Source organism: Coptis chinensis, chromosome 6, assembly GCF_015680905.1.
Source record: "Coptis chinensis isolate HL-2020 chromosome 6, ASM1568090v1, whole genome shotgun sequence".
Lineage (NCBI taxonomy): Eukaryota > Viridiplantae > Streptophyta > Magnoliopsida > Ranunculales > Ranunculaceae > Coptis > Coptis chinensis.
Window position 1 is genome coordinate 44981584 of NC_141461.1, and position 18242 is coordinate 44999825.

At 37.3% G+C, this 18242-nt stretch overlaps 1 protein-coding gene across 26 annotated transcripts; it reads right to left on the reverse strand.

Moving 5' to 3' along the window:
- Positions 1-264: 264 nt before the first annotated feature.
- Positions 265-13422, reverse strand: LOC147493179 (chloroplast sensor kinase, chloroplastic-like). 26 transcript variants are annotated; one of them, XR_015199020.1, is made up of 9 exons: positions 13139-13422; positions 4452-4518; positions 2868-3292; positions 2037-2800; positions 1812-1850; positions 1542-1590; positions 1137-1315; positions 699-788; positions 265-463 (listed from the first exon to the last, which is right to left on the reverse strand). XR_015199020.1 is itself a non-coding variant. In XM_086566506.1 (9 exons), the coding sequence occupies exons 3-6, from the start codon at positions 2997-2999 to the stop codon at positions 1576-1578; spliced, it is 441 nt and encodes a 146-aa protein (XP_086422632.1). In that variant the 5' UTR covers positions 3000-3292; positions 4452-4518; positions 13139-13422; the 3' UTR covers positions 265-463; positions 699-788; positions 1137-1315; positions 1542-1575. The 26 variants fall into 26 exon arrangements, 14 of the variants coding, with proteins under 14 accessions (XP_086422632.1, XP_086422631.1, XP_086422637.1 ...); XM_086566506.1 differs by having other exon boundaries at positions 2546-2800; XM_086566505.1 differs by having other exon boundaries at positions 1482-1590; positions 2546-2800.
- Between the last annotated feature and the right edge of the window lie 4820 nt (positions 13423-18242).

Sequence of the window (18242 nt, forward strand, 5' to 3'; positions counted from 1 at the left end):
GGTTATTAACCGTTGCATAGTGACTATTACTAACGGTTAAAAAGCGTTGCGTAGTTTGATTTGTAACGATTATTGATGATGTTTTAATATTTAATTTTTGCTTTGCAACGGTTTACAACCGTTAGTAATGTGTTGATATAGTAAAAAAAATTATTTTAATTTTTTTCATGCCCTAAACCTGCACCTCCTGGTTTCATATAGAAGCAAATAAAATTACCAATACTTTTTCACACCATTTGACAAGTAAAATAAACACAAGCAAACGCATGAAAAAAATATTATATTCATTAAATCATATATATAACTTCAAAAGAGTTTTGAGGATTACAAATTCAGATTTACTAAGAGTTACAAATTTCTATACGATTTTCCTAGTAATTCCGAATCTTCAAAATGCAATAACAAGCATTAGTGACAATGACTTCACTCAATATAAATCCTAGTGCCGCTCCACAAAGCCCATCTAATTCCAAAAAAATCACAAAACAAATAATGAACTCAGAAAAATAATCATACTAATTAAATTCATGCAATTAATTAAATACTTGACCACCTCAAAGATAAACCATTTGTTGTCTACTCCCATATCTCTACGACATAAACAATGATTACATAAAATCGGTGTATAAAAAGAAAATCTTGTAGTAACTTGATGAGTTGAAAATTGAGAAAATAGAGAGTGGGGTTTAAGTTTTTACCTTAACGAGGAGCTTGAAGTGAGCATGACTCATCAGATTGGGAAGCAATTCTTTTGGCCTTCTTGTTTTTCCTTTCATAAAATCGATACCCTACACAATACACCGAACGACAACAAAATGATCTATCAAGCTAAGAAAAAATTTGCACGAGTGATAGGTCTTACATGTAAAGGGTCCTGTACCCATGACTCAAAAATAGATTTCTGAAAGTCCACATAAATATATTATGAATTAGCTCACTTATGCAAATCTCATCAGATATACAAATGAACCTAATTCAATAGTAATTCACATACAGGACATAACTTCCAATATTTCTTAAAGTATTCAAATGTATCAGGGCATAACTTACATAAGCAAAGCAAATAGACTTCATTACTAAGAGAAATTTAACAAAGTAATTATAATAATGAAAAAAAAAGGGTGAGAAAGAGAGACCTTGAACTAGTGGTCCGTTGTTCCGCAATAACTTTCCTCCGACTTCGACGCCAAAAAGTGTTGGCAATATTGGGTTCACAATTGCCATTCAAGAGGAGATTGCTAGGCTTTAAGTCCCTATGGAGAACACTGGCTCAATGCATGTATTTCAACCCACAGAGGATCTCATACACAAAATACTGCACAAAACGTAGAGATCACACAAATTCGTTAATTTCATTACGATATACAATTTTTTCTTGTCAGATCAGGAAAATCAGCAACCACAAGAAGACAGTAAATTAAGTAACTCGGACAAACAAAACAGAATATTCAATTATGTGTCTCAGTGTCCAGAGTCCAAACCACGTGCATCTAGGCAGTCATACATATCAAATGCTGGCGAATGTGAATAATGCGTCTTACACTATCCTTTCTTGTTTGTCTCTGGATATCCTATTCAGAAAATGCATACCTGACGATTTAAAACATGTGAGTGTGAATGAATACTGCAAAATCAATGAAAAATTAAAAACTACAAATATTTTTCAGTTTTATAGTTATATAGTACTCTTAAGGGATCATTAACACTCCGCTGCTTCCCGGATTATCATAACAAGTATCTTTTAGAAATGAACTATGAAGTATCTGATGAAATGAATTTTTTATAGGCTTCTAAAGGGATGTGAGTACTACCTGAACAGTCCCCGGTGTTTGTACACAGTTCTTATAGTTCTGCGCAAGAGTTCAAATCTAACTCAAACAACGAAAATAACAGAAGTATCTTTCACGAAAATACAGGACAGTTCAAGCATCACTTAAAAGGAACGTTTCTTTTTATGTATAGAAACACTTGGAGAAAGATAAAGGCAAATAACGATGATAGTAAATCGAGGATCTTTGAGATAATTGATGGGCTACCTTTTATGAAACATTGCCATATAATTATAGCAAAACATGATCCAAGTAGAGCAAGCAATTGATCCAACTGAAATAAACTACAACCCAAGCTTCCAGAGACCATCCATTATGCCCCTGAGTTTAAAAACTAACTAGGACATGCCAACTTGATGAATAGTTAACCTCCAGGAATGTTGAAGCTAGATAGATAGGTGAACCCATGCATTCTATTCCTTTTTTGTCACTATGATACCAAATGTAGCTTATCTTAGTACATTTAATATATTATAATAGTTTGCTGACAACCTCAAAATAGCTAGCCCACAGTCGCAGAGATGAGGCTATGTATTTTGTTTTCATATAACTTTATGAAAACAATAAAAAGCCTTAATTTGTTTCACAAACACTCACATACTGCAAATTCAATAATCAATGGTTAATTTACTACTAGTAATGCATGAGGCCCATGCTTCATCAATAAAAAATGACTCATATGGCTCTAACAAATAGCAATAGCAAGTGAAACCTACCTGATCCATGACATATCCCATAGCCAGAGAACGAGAAATATTTACAACACTTGATCTTTGTTCAGCAGTAAACTGGGGAAATATATGCATTGGATCTTCTTTAGGAGCCTTCTGATCCCCCATGGGCCTATCTGATTGTAGAGGCAACACAAAAGAGTCCTCCAACATTGGGAACTCAGCAACCAAAAAGCCCACAAGAAACGGATGCTTCACCATTGGGAAAACCATAGCTCCAGACTCATGTATGACTTGAACCTATAAAATAATAATCTCAGATAGTAACAGAGATGGGAGAAGAAACAAACAGCATAGTAGTAGTAACCTGTTTATTTGAAAGGGTAGCTTCAGCCACACGTAAGGCTGTTGGAACAGCAAAATGACCAATCAAAACAACAATGTCTGCTCCTTGAGCCCCCGGACAAAAGGTAACTCGCCAAAGCTCTAATCGGTCCATAACAACCACAATCACAGTCGCAGAGATATTTCAGAAGTTAGATTAACTTACACATTTAAACCGGGAGGACCTTTTCTTAAAAGTGGCTCATAACAAACTGGGCATGCAAACAAATTGAATCCTAGAGAACTGCTCTCCTGAATGCTAGAATTCTGAAATGCAAATACAAAAACCATATCACTTCACATAATACTGTCACATAATACCGTACATAAAGATAAACAAAAAGATCGCTGCAGCAGCAGCGACAAAATAAAAACATATTCCTCTAACTTTTGAACCAAGCTGGGATTCTGCAATTCAAACAAAAAAAGAAGTGGTTATTTATGGGTCATAAGTCGAGAACAAAAGCATGACAAAATCAGTTAAGCTTTTGTGTAATAATTATTAGAGATGGGTCTAGTACTCCTCCGGTCTCTCCCTTCTCTGGTAAGCTTTTGTGTAATAATTATTAGAGATGGAAATATCGTACTAGAGCTCGGTTGTCAGTTACTCATTTTCATAAATTTAGAAAGAACTGAAAATGATTAGTATGGGTATATTTGTCTTTTTGCTGTTATTTATTTGTTAGGATAATATTAGTTGGAAGGTGGCATAGCTTGTTATAATAGAAAATGGCAAAAGTATGATTTTAGTATGGTAGTGGACTTAATAATGCATGTTTGTAACTAAAATGCGTTGATGGAATGATGGCTGATGTTAGGTAGTATATGATATTCAATGCTGTATTTTTTTGGGATGAGTATATATTACTTAAATAAAGTTTGGAACCAAGTTTGCCATCCAGCGTACACTTAAGGTCACTCGTAGGCCATAGTTAAAGAATGGGTCTGGTTTTTATGAACAATAGTTGTAGACTTTGGACTCCCATTAGCTGATGAGCACCTAATATCTAGAATTCTTATCGAATAGATCGAGTTTTGAGGTGTATATAGATTACTGCTACGTGGAAGTGTGGAATTAAGGAGCAAAGTTTCATGATTTATTATAGATATTATGTTTTGTACATGCCTTAAGCCTGTACAAAGCATAATATACACGATTGTTTCAACGCATATGCAACTCATAATTGATCATATAAGGGTGCAATAATAGAAATTATGAAAAAAAAAATGGGGGTGCAAATCCTTATTATAGTTTTGACATTTTCTAGCTAATTACTTATACTGAAGTAGAGTTTCTATCAAATCTCTAGGGGTTCATGTATTCTAGATCAGTCTGCAATCATGTGATGATCTACTAAGTTAATCTACTAGCAAGTAGCAACTACATATGAGGATGTGGAGACTGACCATCCCTGAGTTAGTTGTTATCTAAAGAGAAGTTAAAGATCCAACATCTCACAACTGTGTTTTTGTGCGTGTATCAGCCAGGTTGGTTGGTTAATTAACCAGATACAGTCATACAGATAAGAGGCAAACTATTTCTTCAAGAAGCAAGTATTAAAATTACCTGGAATGAGTAGATCAGCTAGTATTCAGTCAAGTTCTGTAATGATGTATGCTCCTGCTTTTTAACACTGTAAAAGTAAGAGACAATATTCAGATACAAATATACAACTGAAACTTCCTAACAAATAAAGCTAAGCTAACTAGCAGTGAAGGCAGCATAGATACATACATAATCAGCAGAGCGAAGGAGAAATGAAGTTCTAGGCTTATTAAACGAACGTGTAAAATTCTTTCCTATCATGTGAATAAGCTGCAAGATATAACACTGATACATATAAGTCCACTAGCAATCACTACGGCAAAGGCAGTCTGTAGTCTGTACTAACCTAGTACAAGTAATGAACAAGAAACCTTCTCCATAACAATGTATTACAATAAAACCAAATAATGATGAGTCAAAACCATTATTCCCATCACACTCCGAATTTCTTACCAAAAACACCTAAACAGTTTCCATGGGAACACTAAAATCACCCTGTGTTGATTCACTGTTTAGTAACACCAACATTCCTCCTCCCTTTTTAGTAACAAAATAAACCACAAGTACGACCAAACTGAGAGTGAGTAGCATAAACAAAGGATTTGTGAATGAAAAATAAAAGTTGCCCGACATTTCGAGGGAGCATGGGGCTACCATCGTATCCCCTGGAGAAAGTAGGGGGCTGAGTTCGTCCAGAGCTATTTGGAAGCTCTCGGTCGATGTTTGGATTAACTCCAGATCTCCCAAATCTGTAGGTTTATTTAGAGGATTTCTATTTTCCCCGCCGAGGGAATGTATACTTCTATCTATTATTTTTACTTGTGAGCAGCACACACAGCTATTATTGCAACTCCCCGAGGTTGTAGTAGTAATAAAAAGGCTGCGGGCAGCGGAGTCAGCTTCTCCGCTTCCACAACAGGATCCAAAATAGTAGCTAAACCATTTTTTTAAGGCTGCCCCTATTAATTCAAGTGGTCCACACATGGATTTTCTTTTCCAGTTGAAGTAGCAGAAAAAGGAGAAGTCGAAGTTCAGTAGGAATTTGACTGAAATCTATCAAGCTCTTTCAAATCAATGATAAACTGTTTTTTCATCTTATACGCAATTACATTCCATCTAGAGAGGTACCCTTCAAAAAGGGTACCGAACGGGATGTCATTAGTCAATCTATTCTAGCGAAGCGCATTGACTTGTATATTAGGTTTAGGTACAGTTGAGGAGTATCGTGGAGTCCAAATACACAACCGATCTATATTCCCATAGTGGTGGTTTCAAGCCCTTTTGTTGCATGCAAGGCCCAGATGATGAGTTCTCCATTGGAAGGAATGGTGAGCTCAAATAGGGAAGTATAGAGGTGCCGGCGTAGAAGAGTGTCCTTGTCCTTGCCGGACGGGACTATTATTTACCCAAAGCGTGGTTCCACCACTCACTCTGAAGGGAGCTAAGACCAACCGTAGCGACTCCACCCCGCCCGGATAGTGTTCGCGGGAATCAGTGCGTGAAGGACTGTCTGAGGGTTTGATCATGGGCTTAGCGCATCAGGCTTGGAAGTAGTTCAGTGGTGATAGAGAGGATCTCCATTACCGGCCACGTAGCGAAAGACATTAGTGGCTTAGAGCGCTTAGAAGAGGCTTAGCTGTTTCAGCTCTGACACCACGTTTCTATATGCTGCCATTCGACAAATTGAGAATGCTAATGAGGAGGCACTTCGCTCCGACAGAAGCCTCTTTGTGTCCTTTAGACCACCTTTATCGGGGTACTCCAAGGGTAGGGACGCAATAGTCTCGTTTCAGGTTCACCTGTGTACTATACAGCTGTTTACTTTGATGCGCCCACCAAAGGGTACTTCTACTGGCACAAAACCACCACAGGAACAGGTGCAACACCAGCTCGCTTCCATGAAAAGGAAACGCGTATAGCATCTCGCAGCATGGGAAGGAAGGATAGCTCTTTTTTGCTCTCTCTTTCAGTAAAGGAGTACATACGCATCGCCTCTCTCTAGCAAGCTCAACGCTGCCATTTCCCCACCGTAACCTTAAACTAAATTGCGCAATTTAGTTTAACAACTTAGAGCATCTCTAGGTGGACGTATCCGTGGTCGCATTCTTCAAATTTGAAGAAATGCGTCGGAATTTCCCGGAATTCCAACTCTAGGTGGTCGCATTCGTGGTCGCATCACCTGCTTGTTCGCAATTCTTGTTCGCAAATTTGGCAATTTGGATGCGGATGCGGAGCGACAATAGTAATGTCGCGCGCCATTACTAATGTCGCTCAACTTTTTTGACTTTGACCACAAACAAGGAGGCGCCATTACCACTGTCGCGCGCCACTACTACTGGCGCGCGCCACTCCTAATGTCGCGTGCTTCAACGGGCAAAAAACGGGCAAAAAACGGCCGGATTTCTACCTTCTATATCTACACTCATCTCCTTCTTCATTTTCACACACAACACTCTCAACCATTTCACACACAACACTCTCAACCTTTCACACATAACACTCTCAATGTCACAACCAAAACAAGGAAGGGGTCCAAGTTGGACAAATGAAGAAAATATTGCTCTTACTAGAGCATGGATTGAGATTGGAGAAGATCCTATAGTAGGGAATGATCAATCGGGTCAAGTTTATTGGGAACGAATTATGGCTAGAATGAATCAAATTCAAGGTTTTGACCGCAACCGTAAGTGGAAGGGAGTTTCACAACGTTGGGCGATTATTTTACCGTTCTTCAACAAATATCATGCTATACTCAGAAAGCTTGAAGAACAACCTCCAAGCGGGTGGGGACGTGAAGACATTGTAAGATTCGTTTATACTTCGTTTAATTTATACTTCATTTTATATACTACTTGATATTGATTTTTTTTTTTTTTAATAAACGTAGCTTTGTGACGCAAAGAACAACTTATCGCTACTACTCTTGGAAAACCTTGGATATGGCAAGATTGTTATAATCTAGTAAAAAATACGCCAAAGTGGCAAAGAACTCAGTTACGCAACGAAACGCTTGCTCCAAGACCAAAGAAGAAAGCAAGATCCGGAGATGTTGAAGGTTTCGATTCTTCACCCTCAACCCCAACCCCTTCAACGCCTTACTCTACCCCTTCACCTTCATGTGCACTTTGAGTAACGATCCTAGCAAGACCGGAAGGTTTTTGGAGAGGTCACCGGTAGGAAGCAGAGCAAAGAAATTGAGAAGAACAAGAAAGTTGCTTCTACTGTTGAGGGTAATGTTGCATCCACTGCTAAAAATATGGATGATTTTCTTGAAGCTTTTAAAGAAAGTCGAAGAAATAAAGAAGAGATTCAAAATGAGCAATTTCAAAGTATGATGAAATTGAAGCAAGAGAAGACAGACACAAAAAAGTTATTTTTGAAGCAAGAAAACTCCGTGTTAGAGAGGAGGAAAATGAGACTAGGTTGTTGGCAATGTCACCGACAATGTCAATCCTCGTTTGCGAATGGTTTTAGAGCTAAAACAAGATGCAATTGTAGCTAAATATGAAAAAAAGGCTGGAGCAAGTAGTACAAATGAAGCTTCCAACAACGAAGAAGCCAATGATGGAGAAAATGATGACTGGCTTGATAATTAGAGTAACTCTAGTAGTATGTAATAAGGGTGATATGTAATAGTTATCTTTTATTTATTTATTTTTATTTTATGTTTTGCAATCATGTATTAGTTGTCGTTCTATTAATAAAATTGTAATTCATTTGCTAAATCAAAGGAAATAAATTCTAAATCACACAACATAATAATAATCACACAACATATCAAAATGATCAAATGAACAATTCTAAATCACACAACATAATAATAATCGTCATACAACAACCTCCTAGACTATCCTACATACGCCTCCTCTGCCGTGAACTCCTCCTCGACCGTCCTTGTCTTTCAACTCTCCGTCATTCCATCTTTGCGGATGAACTCACCCCATGCGATCAATCGAGGCCTCAGAACTCATCAATCCGGCGTTGCAAATCGTCATAATCCACATGAGCACAGGAAAGAAGTCTCTCTCTCAACATCAGAGGCGAATACCGAGGAGCGCAAGCCATCATTTACACTAATGCTTGTCTCATATCTCATGCGTAGGTCATCCTGAAATAATTATTCATTAATAATTTATGACATTTTCATAATAAACCAAAATAATAAAACAAAATCAATAAAAATAATTACCAGAGATAGATGTCCAAGGTCAGGCTCTAACTGTACGACGCGAGTGGCATCAATAGAAGAAATGGGTCGGTAAATCGTCCCGCCACTTTCGGATCGCTTCAAACTGAAAACCCAAGGCCACTCGACCGAGGGGATCTCGTTTGGAACAAATGTGTGCCTGTGTCCATCTTTGAAACGCGTCGGGACGGCGGGCCAATCTGGAATTCACGTCGACACCCAAATTGCTAACCGTATGAATGTTGCTGTCAGACGACCTACGACTGGGAGCAAATGACCAATAGACACCCGAACCGAGAACGGTATCGTTTGCTCATAAGTCTGCAATGTAACTAGGTCGGAAGCTCAGAGCCAAGTCCAATGCACGCTACTCGATGACTTGCTCTAAGGTCATGTCCTTAGCCTCGATACATGGGTAGCGGATCGGGAGGGATACCAAAGTATGGTGTGAGTATGCGTAACATCTATCCCCTAAATACCACTCCATATCACTCCCACAAGTGAATACCATCATCCTCCTATGAGAAATGAACAATGCATATCTACGGTCATTCGCGCCCGATGTGCACACGAGATGTCCTCCAAGGCCTCCAAACAATAGAAGCCCGTGGTGCTAAGCTCGATCCGGGTTGGACGAAGTTATGTTATGACCGATCTCATCGGGTCGACGCTTCGACAAGGTCCGTGCAAGCCCCGAGCCTAGGCCTCTTATCGGTATACTCTGTGAGGATAGGATTTACAAAGACGGAAATACTCATAAAACCATACCTCTAAGAGAATGACAAACCCTCCCATCCGGGGACTACCGACAACACCAAGATGTCGAGGCGCCCTATCTAAAAACAACGCAACAAATGACGTATATATGGCTCCACCAAAATCAATACCGCCCAACTCATGCAAGTGCTCAAAGTTAGCTAGAAATCCCAAGTTAATCGTGGAATGGCCAGAAGGAAAAAAGAAGACACCCATCAAATACATACAGAAAGCTCTTACATACTCATCAACATGTGTTTGACCATCATCGAATCAAGTGACAAATAATCTATCAAAACTGCAATCGAATCGGTAGTCAACGGTGTAATGTATGCAGCCTTGATACCGTAAAATCCTAACACCCAAGATCATACGACTCCTCGGTCAGACAAGGGAAGAAAGTCATCATTTGGGCACAACTCTGGAATTCAGTGCTACATCTCAACGGATTACCTAATCCTATACTCAAACCAGATATCATGCAAAAATCTAATGGAGTGAAGCCCAACTCTCCTCGAGGGAAGTGAAAAGTATGTGTACTATCCCACCATCTCTCAACTAAACCATTAATAACTCCCTGAATGTCAGTCTTATTGTAAGGGATGTCAACTAGATGAGCAAAAGGAGTCGCTAAAATTGCATCTCTAACATGGTCAAGTGCACCGACTTTCTTAATATCATCCCACCACTTCCTAAAGCGACGCGGAGTGCAATCAACCCGATACATAACACATCTCTGATGTACGCAAAATGAAACTAAAATTAAAAAAATAAAAATAAAAATATACGTATTGTATTGAACTACTAAAATTAACTACTACTACTACTAATTTATGAAATTAAAATACATACCTGTTGTTCAAGAACAAGTCTTGAGACATGCCTTTCATGAAACCTCTTAGACACCGCCTAAGATGGTTGAAATCAATAGCCTCAGAAATTCAAAATCGACTTGGTCGATATTGAATCAAAGAATGGATCGTCGACCTCGACTCCTTGATTTCCAGCTCAGGAAGTGGTTGGTTCATCATCTAGATCACTTGGGATTATCCCAAATGTATGCACTGTTTTCTTCTTCCTCACCGCCACCACTCCATCATGTTTGGTTATTATAGACGGATAGATTCGTTGCCGGAACTCATTTTTTCCTACTAACTAGAGTGAATGAGTTGAAAAAAAATTGTAAAATGACAAAAAGTCCGACCGTCAGCGACATTAAATAAAACATAGCACGACACGCGACATCTTGTGAGCCGATTAATCTTGGCGTAGCAAAGATTTAATATCGCAAGCAGGTGGGTCCCCAATAAATTTTGCGACCACGAATTTGCGACCACCTAGAGTTGGTCGAAATTTGCTATCAAATTTTGTGGTAGCATTCTTCAAATTTGAAGAGTATGCTACCACCACCTAGAGATGCTCTTAGTTTTATTGTAATTAAATATGAAATTTCGCTGCCCTAACATTTCTATTCTCTCTAATTCGAAGACCACCCAACTCTTTCATCACAATCCCAGAATCCAAACCCTCATCACTACCAACTTTCTCCTTCTCATCATCAAACACAGTCTCACTCACAACAAACTAATTACTCTCACCAAAAAGTTCTTCTCTTTTCATCGTTTTTTTCTCAAAACTTAAACAAGAATCAGGTGAATCATCATCCAAACTTCCTATTTCCAACACTTCCTCTTCCTGCTCATCTCTTGTAACATTCACAACCTGAACCGAGGAACCAAAGTACTAGTACCCGATGGCGAAGAACCCTTGAATCGACTCGATTATTCAAGCGTAACCTCTCGAACTAAAATTCTAGTCATCTTAAATTTCCAACTCAACCCCTCAAAATTGTCCTTCAAATACCCAAATGCTTATCACGTGCTCTAGCTTTAGGTATAGTGAAACCAATACCAAAGCTAAAATATTTCACAATTTTTTGCTCTTCCCCAAATATCAATCTTTGCATCCCCCTAACAATTCTCATGAGACCACACAACACTCAAATAATTTCTATATCCTCAAAACTCACCAATAAATATACCTGTTTTTTTTAATACTAAACTCAAACCTTGGAACCCAACCTATTAAAAAACCATTTAAAGTAATAAATTTTCATTCTTTTACACAATTACCCTCACAATTTATACAAAAAAAAATAATAATAATAAAAATTGATATAGTGTTGTAATTGTTTCATCGTATGTTTTTTTAGACTTTTTTGGTTGTTATCCAAGTGGTTTCAATTTTCAAGTAAATAAAAACATGAAAACTTCATGTTGTAGAAAGACTGCCTCGCCTCCTTGGTCCAATTGTTTAACTAAAAACATTTCCTGCTATTCACCATGTGTTCTGGAATTCGAAATTGATCAACATTTATCTCACTAGAAGAATTGAACAAAATAAAAAAATTTAATAAAAGCTAGAACAAGGATATTACTTTAAAGTTTTGAAGAAAGAAAGACAAACCTGGTTAATCTACCGAAAATTAGTTTTGAATGCGAGATCTATTTTTCCTAACCGAAAATTGCGGCGGTGATGAATTAGTTTTGAGGGGATGATGATTTTAGGGATGCGGCGGTGAGAGAGAGAGAGCGAGGAGAGAGAGAAAGAAATTTTTGTTTTTAACTCAATGATATTTCGTTTTTTTTTTTCGTTTACCTCTTTGGCGAAATTTTCAAGTTTTTAATTTGTAACACTTCTCCAACGCTTTTTAAGCGTTAGCAATTAATTCCAGAAATTCAACCAAATAAAGTAACGCTTTACAATATTGCCAACGCTTATTTAGCGTTGGAAATTTACTAATGGTAAATAACCGTTGCAAATCAAAAAAGGTGCGTGTTGCAAATATCCTATTATGGTGTAGTGTCGATATATCCGATATGTCTCGGTTTTTGGGGTACACAATATATTGCTCGAATTCGATATTTTGGTACTTGCATCAAAATCAATTACACGCACAAAAACTCTAAAAGCAATTGTGCGCCCTGGCCCCCAATTTTATACATGCAGTCTAACAGAAATTATGATCTCATTAAATTAATAATTTGCCTTCAACATTTTATTTACAGATAATAAGCAAGCCCACAATTTGTGGGTTTTTTCCAGCCCAAGCATAAAAAAATGACTCTGGACCATTAATTATTTAGTACAATACGTATCTGATCAAATGAGAATTTGCCCTGCCCAAGCATAAAAAACTGACTAAACAGTTCAAAGTTGAAATTAAGTACCAAGGAAATGTCAACATTGGTTTATTTCGATGCACTTTTTGCCATCAATATTAGGGTGTTCTGCGAAGGTAAAGTTTGGTAAAATGAACTCTCCACATGATCGAAGTGTGTAATTGAAATCTGGTTGTTTGACTCAGTCTTTCACTCTTTTCATATTACATGTTTACAACTTGATCTTTAACTCTCAATAAAAGTTGATACATTATTCACAACGACAATAGCAGAGGTTTCAAAAAAATAATAATAATAATAATAATAATAATATATATATATATATATATATATATATATATATATATATATATATATATATATATATATATAAAATCTAATTAACCCCAACCATCTTGACAAACTACAAAAGAATATATATTAGCATTATGTAATAGTATAGACTATAGAGTATAGACCATAGTCCTCATATCAAGTCATTGGATTAATGAAAGTAGTTGGAAACAAAAAGCAGCTACAATTTTAGTTATGAAATTCAACGTACAAGATTGAAAATTAAACAAAATTGGTGAAGGAAAACTCACTAAAGTCTAAAGAACTATAAGAAGAAGATGTGTTGATTTGTGCTGATTGTCCTCAAACATTGATTGCTGCTACACGGAATGTAGGAGCTACGATTGTCCTCAAACCAAGACTCAAAAACCTAACAAACGAGAGTGAAGGCGCTTGAAGTGATGACTCCTTGACTTGAGTTTCGACTTTCAGATAAATAGTATAGTTAATAACTTAATATGAGTTAAAGAGTTCGATAGTGAAGGAAAACTCACTAGAGTCTAGACGTTGGAGGAAAGAAAGAAATAAAAGAATAAGAAAAGGAATGGAGTAGAATTTCTTAAATAGGGGGTAGTACAAGACTATAAGTAGTATAAATTATAAAAAACGTTGTGAGTCACATATTGGCGTATTAGATAGCTAGCTAGGCACATGCACTCATCAAGCCAATAGACTTTTTCACTCACCAAGATTCCAAATCACATGCACCTTCACTAGATTCCAAATCACATGCACCTTCACTACTGAGTACTCAAAAAATGTTTTTGCACCGAAAATCAAGTCACATCACACTTTAGCGAATAATCCGAATATAAACTCACATCACACCACACTTTGCACCTAAAATTTACTTGCATTATTCAAATATCGGATATTTTATTGATATATCTCGAATATATTTATATTAAAAATTGGTCAAAAAATCAAACGATATATATCGTAAATATCAAATATATTGGTTATATCGGCGATATAAAGATATATATCAGAAATTGCGATATATATCGGGAAAAAAAATATTCAATATTTGGTTGAGATATATCGGAAATTTCCATCTCGTGTACCCTAAAAAACGAGATATATCGGCGATATTTTGGGCCTTGCGTTTATGTATTGATGTAACCTATTTCTCCAATTTTGTAATTTGGGACTTTGAGTACATTATATTATGACATTATGGTTAATTATTTGTCAATATTTTGATGGTTTTCTTGATAAATAAATGTTGCTATTATGTCTTTCGATATATCCAATATTTTCGATAGTTTAGACTGGTCACAAAAAAATGGATATCTCCAATTTATCCGATATATCTCTGTGTTTGGGGTACACAATATATTGACCGAATTCGATATTTTGGTCCTTGCATGAAACTCCTCCCAGTTGTACAAGTTCATAACATTATCAACCACATATTCCTATGTATCAGGAGTGAAAAATAGAGGAATTCCTAAAGCCAAAGCTAACAAATCCCTGCACATCATAGGGGCAATTATTAATATGGACTTCGAAAGCTTGTTCACCATTTGGGCAAGAGTAGAAACGAGTATTCTCATAGAAAAACGAAACAAAGGTTGGGGAATATAGTTGATCAGGACGTACCATGAGTGGACGCCAGACTTGATGAATAATAAGGTTGCGGAAGAAAGACCCATATGTCTCGCTATTGAACAAATCTTTAGAAGACTGCTCAGGGATCACTCGTGGAGCTGCAATATCAATTGGATAAATTAAGAATGGATCTACTGTAGTTGACCAAAAGAAAATTGTTGAAAAAGAACTGGATTTCCCAAAACCCTAGGGGCGTGCACCCTTGTGTTGTTACTGGAGCAGAAAAAAAGAAGGTGTGCGCCCGAATGCAGAGAGCAAAAAGGGGGAGTGTGCCCATGGATTGTATCCTGTTAAACAAAAGGTTTTGGTGCGAGGTAAACTACGTACATGCCTAGACAAGTATTTATAGATGCAGGTTGCTTAATCTATGTTCTGCAGTGCTTCCAAAATCGCAAAAGAATTCGACTCCTAAATAGAAAACCTTGCCTAATTCAAATTAGAAATGGTTCAAAATAGGCATCCAGGAGCAAACTGGTTGTGTGTCTAGCTTAACTAGGATTAGTAACCTGAAACATCTTGAAGCTTTGAGGTATTCAAGAAATAACAGGATGCCAAATCTGGCCTAAACCAAAATAACACAAAATAGGCGCCATAAGTTCAAATTTCGAATTTTTAGCATGTTTAAAGTGTGAATGTATGATTCCTTGTGCCAATCGAAATAGGCCACCCCCAAACAAGTTTTGAAGGGTGGGATTCATTTAAAAAAACAAACAAAAAAACTTAGCACAATTAAAACAACGAAGTAAATACACTAACCAATAAAGTTAAAATAAAACTATATGATTTTTCCTTCATCGAATATATCATATCACGTGCAAAATTCGAGAAATCAAACATACATAATCTGAATATTAACTACTTAACTAAAACAAAATAAAAACTAATACTAATAGTACTTAAATAGACATTCCACCACAAACAACTCAAATTCCCTAACCATGGGAAGAAGAAAAGCCAGTGTCATCATTCCGACGACGACACTCACATTGAGAGGAGTTAGAAGAAGAAGACTCGCCACACTGTGGGAAACGTCTCAGGACTTGTTCCGAAAACTAGGTTTGAGCAGCCCACTGCTAAACCTGTTGTTGTTGCTCCCATAATGCATCCCGGGCATCCCAATGCTGGTTTTAAGTATGTTCCAAATTTTCCATGCATTCCTGAAGGTCAGCTTGACTTGTGCTGAGAATATGTATGTCATATTTTGTTGTAGTACCTATTAGTTTCGCTGGATAGTACCCTACCCTGGTTGAGCTCTGCAGCTAACTCCTTAGGCAAATTCCACTCTTTCGAAATACATTCCTAATAAATCTTCAAATTTTCATGCAACTTTAACTTAGTCTTACGGGAGCCATAAACACAACCCCAATGCAACATAATCTTGGTAACCAAAAAAGGAAGGGTGTGGTAGTTTCACCAATTGACTTAAACTGATGCCATAAGAAATCCATAAGACAAAAACCATACCTCTATTTTTGGAGGATCCAAAGAAGGTGAAGAAAATTCATCGTGATATCGTTGGTCTTGGTAGAGTCGATGACATTCCTACTGACTCACTGGGTTACAACTAACTGGTTCCGCCTTAGAGACGTCTACCCAACACAATGAGAACCAGCATTATAATGACTTTCCAACACCGTATCAACCATTAATGGAGGTATAGTTGCATATTGAGAGTCTTGAAAGGTTAACGTTACTGCATTCGCATCAATACCAATTATGGCGGCTAGCAACGCTGGAGTCAACATTTGATAAAAGGATGGCACGTGCTCCCCGGCAGCGGTGCCATTTGATAAGAGCATTCTCAATGCAAACAACAACTTGTTACCTCCACATAGGACTATTTATGCTCATTCTTACCTTCTTGGTGAGAAGCCGTATAACAACCCCATTTTTTAAACAATGTAAATTATATTATTTAGATCGAAACTAATTATTTTGAAGTCAAGCATGTTACAAATTTTATTTCTATATAGTGGGACATTGATATTCTTATTGTTGTTGATTTTATGAAGTATATTATTTGAATTTTTTATTAGAATTTTTGTGGGTATTTAAGAATCATATTGAGCTTGAAAACACTGTTAAAATGTACCCATTCATATAGGTATGGACCTTGGGTGTTTATAGACCCATATTAGGCCAAAAAGTTAAGTTAAACACACTTAAAACATTGAATAAAGAAAACCGAGAATTTCCTCAGAAAAATATTTTTATTCAAAACAAAACCATAGCCTTCATTAAAAATAAGAAATATATATATATATATATATATATATATATATATATATATATATATATATATATATATATATAGTTTGCTTGGTAAGTAGAAAATATTACCATCATAGATTAGCTTTTCATTAAGCTGCAGAGCCACTCCAGCTTTTGCAATTGCATCTGCCGAGAAATTGGCTTCTCTAAAAGTCGATGTGAAAGTGAAACCTTGAAGCATAGAGCAACAATTTCTCCATCGCGGTTGCAGCTCCCTTGGTAGACTATCATTACCAAAAGCTTTGATTGCCGGTTCCGAGTCTGCTTCTATCCATAACATTACCCATTCCTTCCTTATTGCTAGTCCAGTACCCTCCAGGATAGCTAAGCATTCAGCTCTAAAATTTGATCCATTCCCAATATTTTGGCATAGAGACAGTTTAAAGGACCCTTCAAAGTTTCTAAAAGTAACGCCAATCCCCGAGGGCCATGGATTTCCAAAAGCCGCACCATCAATATTTAGCTTCATAAAATCACGTTCTGGTGGAACCCAAGTACACTGCCTAGTGGTGGGGGCTGCCCTTGGTCTATTGGTTAGATTTCATGCTCTAAGGGTAGCCACATCTCTAAAAGAAGAGTTGTTACTTGCCTTAGAAAGATGCACAGTGGTGAAAATGTGGTATTGAATCAAAAGCTTACATTCATCCAGATTCGCCTTTTTGCCCTCAAAATTTATTCGATTTCTGTGTTTCCATATCACTACCATACCACCAGTGAGAGCTGCAGTCCATAGGTGCTTGAGTCTCACACTCACATTTTCACTAGTTTATAAGCGGCTGAGAAAGAAGTAAGGGTCTGCCGAACCTCAAATCTACTTGCAATCCACTTCCAAAGGGTATGAGAGAATTGACACTCCCATAGAATATGCCCCAGCATTTCACCATGCTGCCTACACAATCTTCATATAGAGACTAGGTGGACACCCTTTCTTTGAATGACATCATCTCAGTAGCGCGACATCCCTTGAGAATCTTCCAGCGGTACCTTTGAGAATCTTCCAGCAGCTTGCAAGAACTCTTGGGTGTATATAGGAATTCCACACCTATTTATGCCAAGTTTATTCGGTCCTATGCTTCGATAGTCTCATGCACCGATTTGCACGAGAAATTTCCCTTGAGATTGGGGCACCATACCAGGTAGTCTAGAGGTTGTGAGAGATCTCTAAAAACTCCCATTGTATTTAGACTAACAACGTCAAGGAGAGAAGAGAGAGGATTTGGAATGACCAAGTCATTATTAATCAAGAGCGAGCTCACCTTGGCTGTGCATCCCCTTAAATTATGCAAGCTAAGGCTTAGAATAGATTTGAGAGAAGAAGATTACAGCCAATTGTCTCTCCATAAGTCTATCTTTTTGCCATTACCCACCACCCATTTCGACCGGGGTAGAATCTCAGTGAGAGCTTCTTTGATGCCTCCCCAAATCGAAGACCTTTTGTGGTACTCAATAAGGTCACCCCTGCTGTTCTTGTAC

What these genes read in the sequence shown, in the direction of transcription:
- LOC147493179 (XM_086566503.1), bottom strand. Translation starts at nt 2,999, where the DNA reads ATGGACCGATTAGAGCTTTGGCGAGTTACCTTTTGTCCGGGGGCTCAA. An exon ending in TGGGATATGTCATGGATCAG is followed by an intron (nt 1,851 to 2,545) that starts GTAGGTTTCACT and finishes ACTCTTGCGCAG; the next exon opens with AACTATAAGAACTGTGTACA. An exon ending in AAACACCGGGGACTGTTCAG is followed by an intron (nt 1,316 to 1,811) that starts GTAGTACTCACA and finishes CGTTTTGTGCAG; the next exon opens with TATTTTGTGTATGAGATCCT.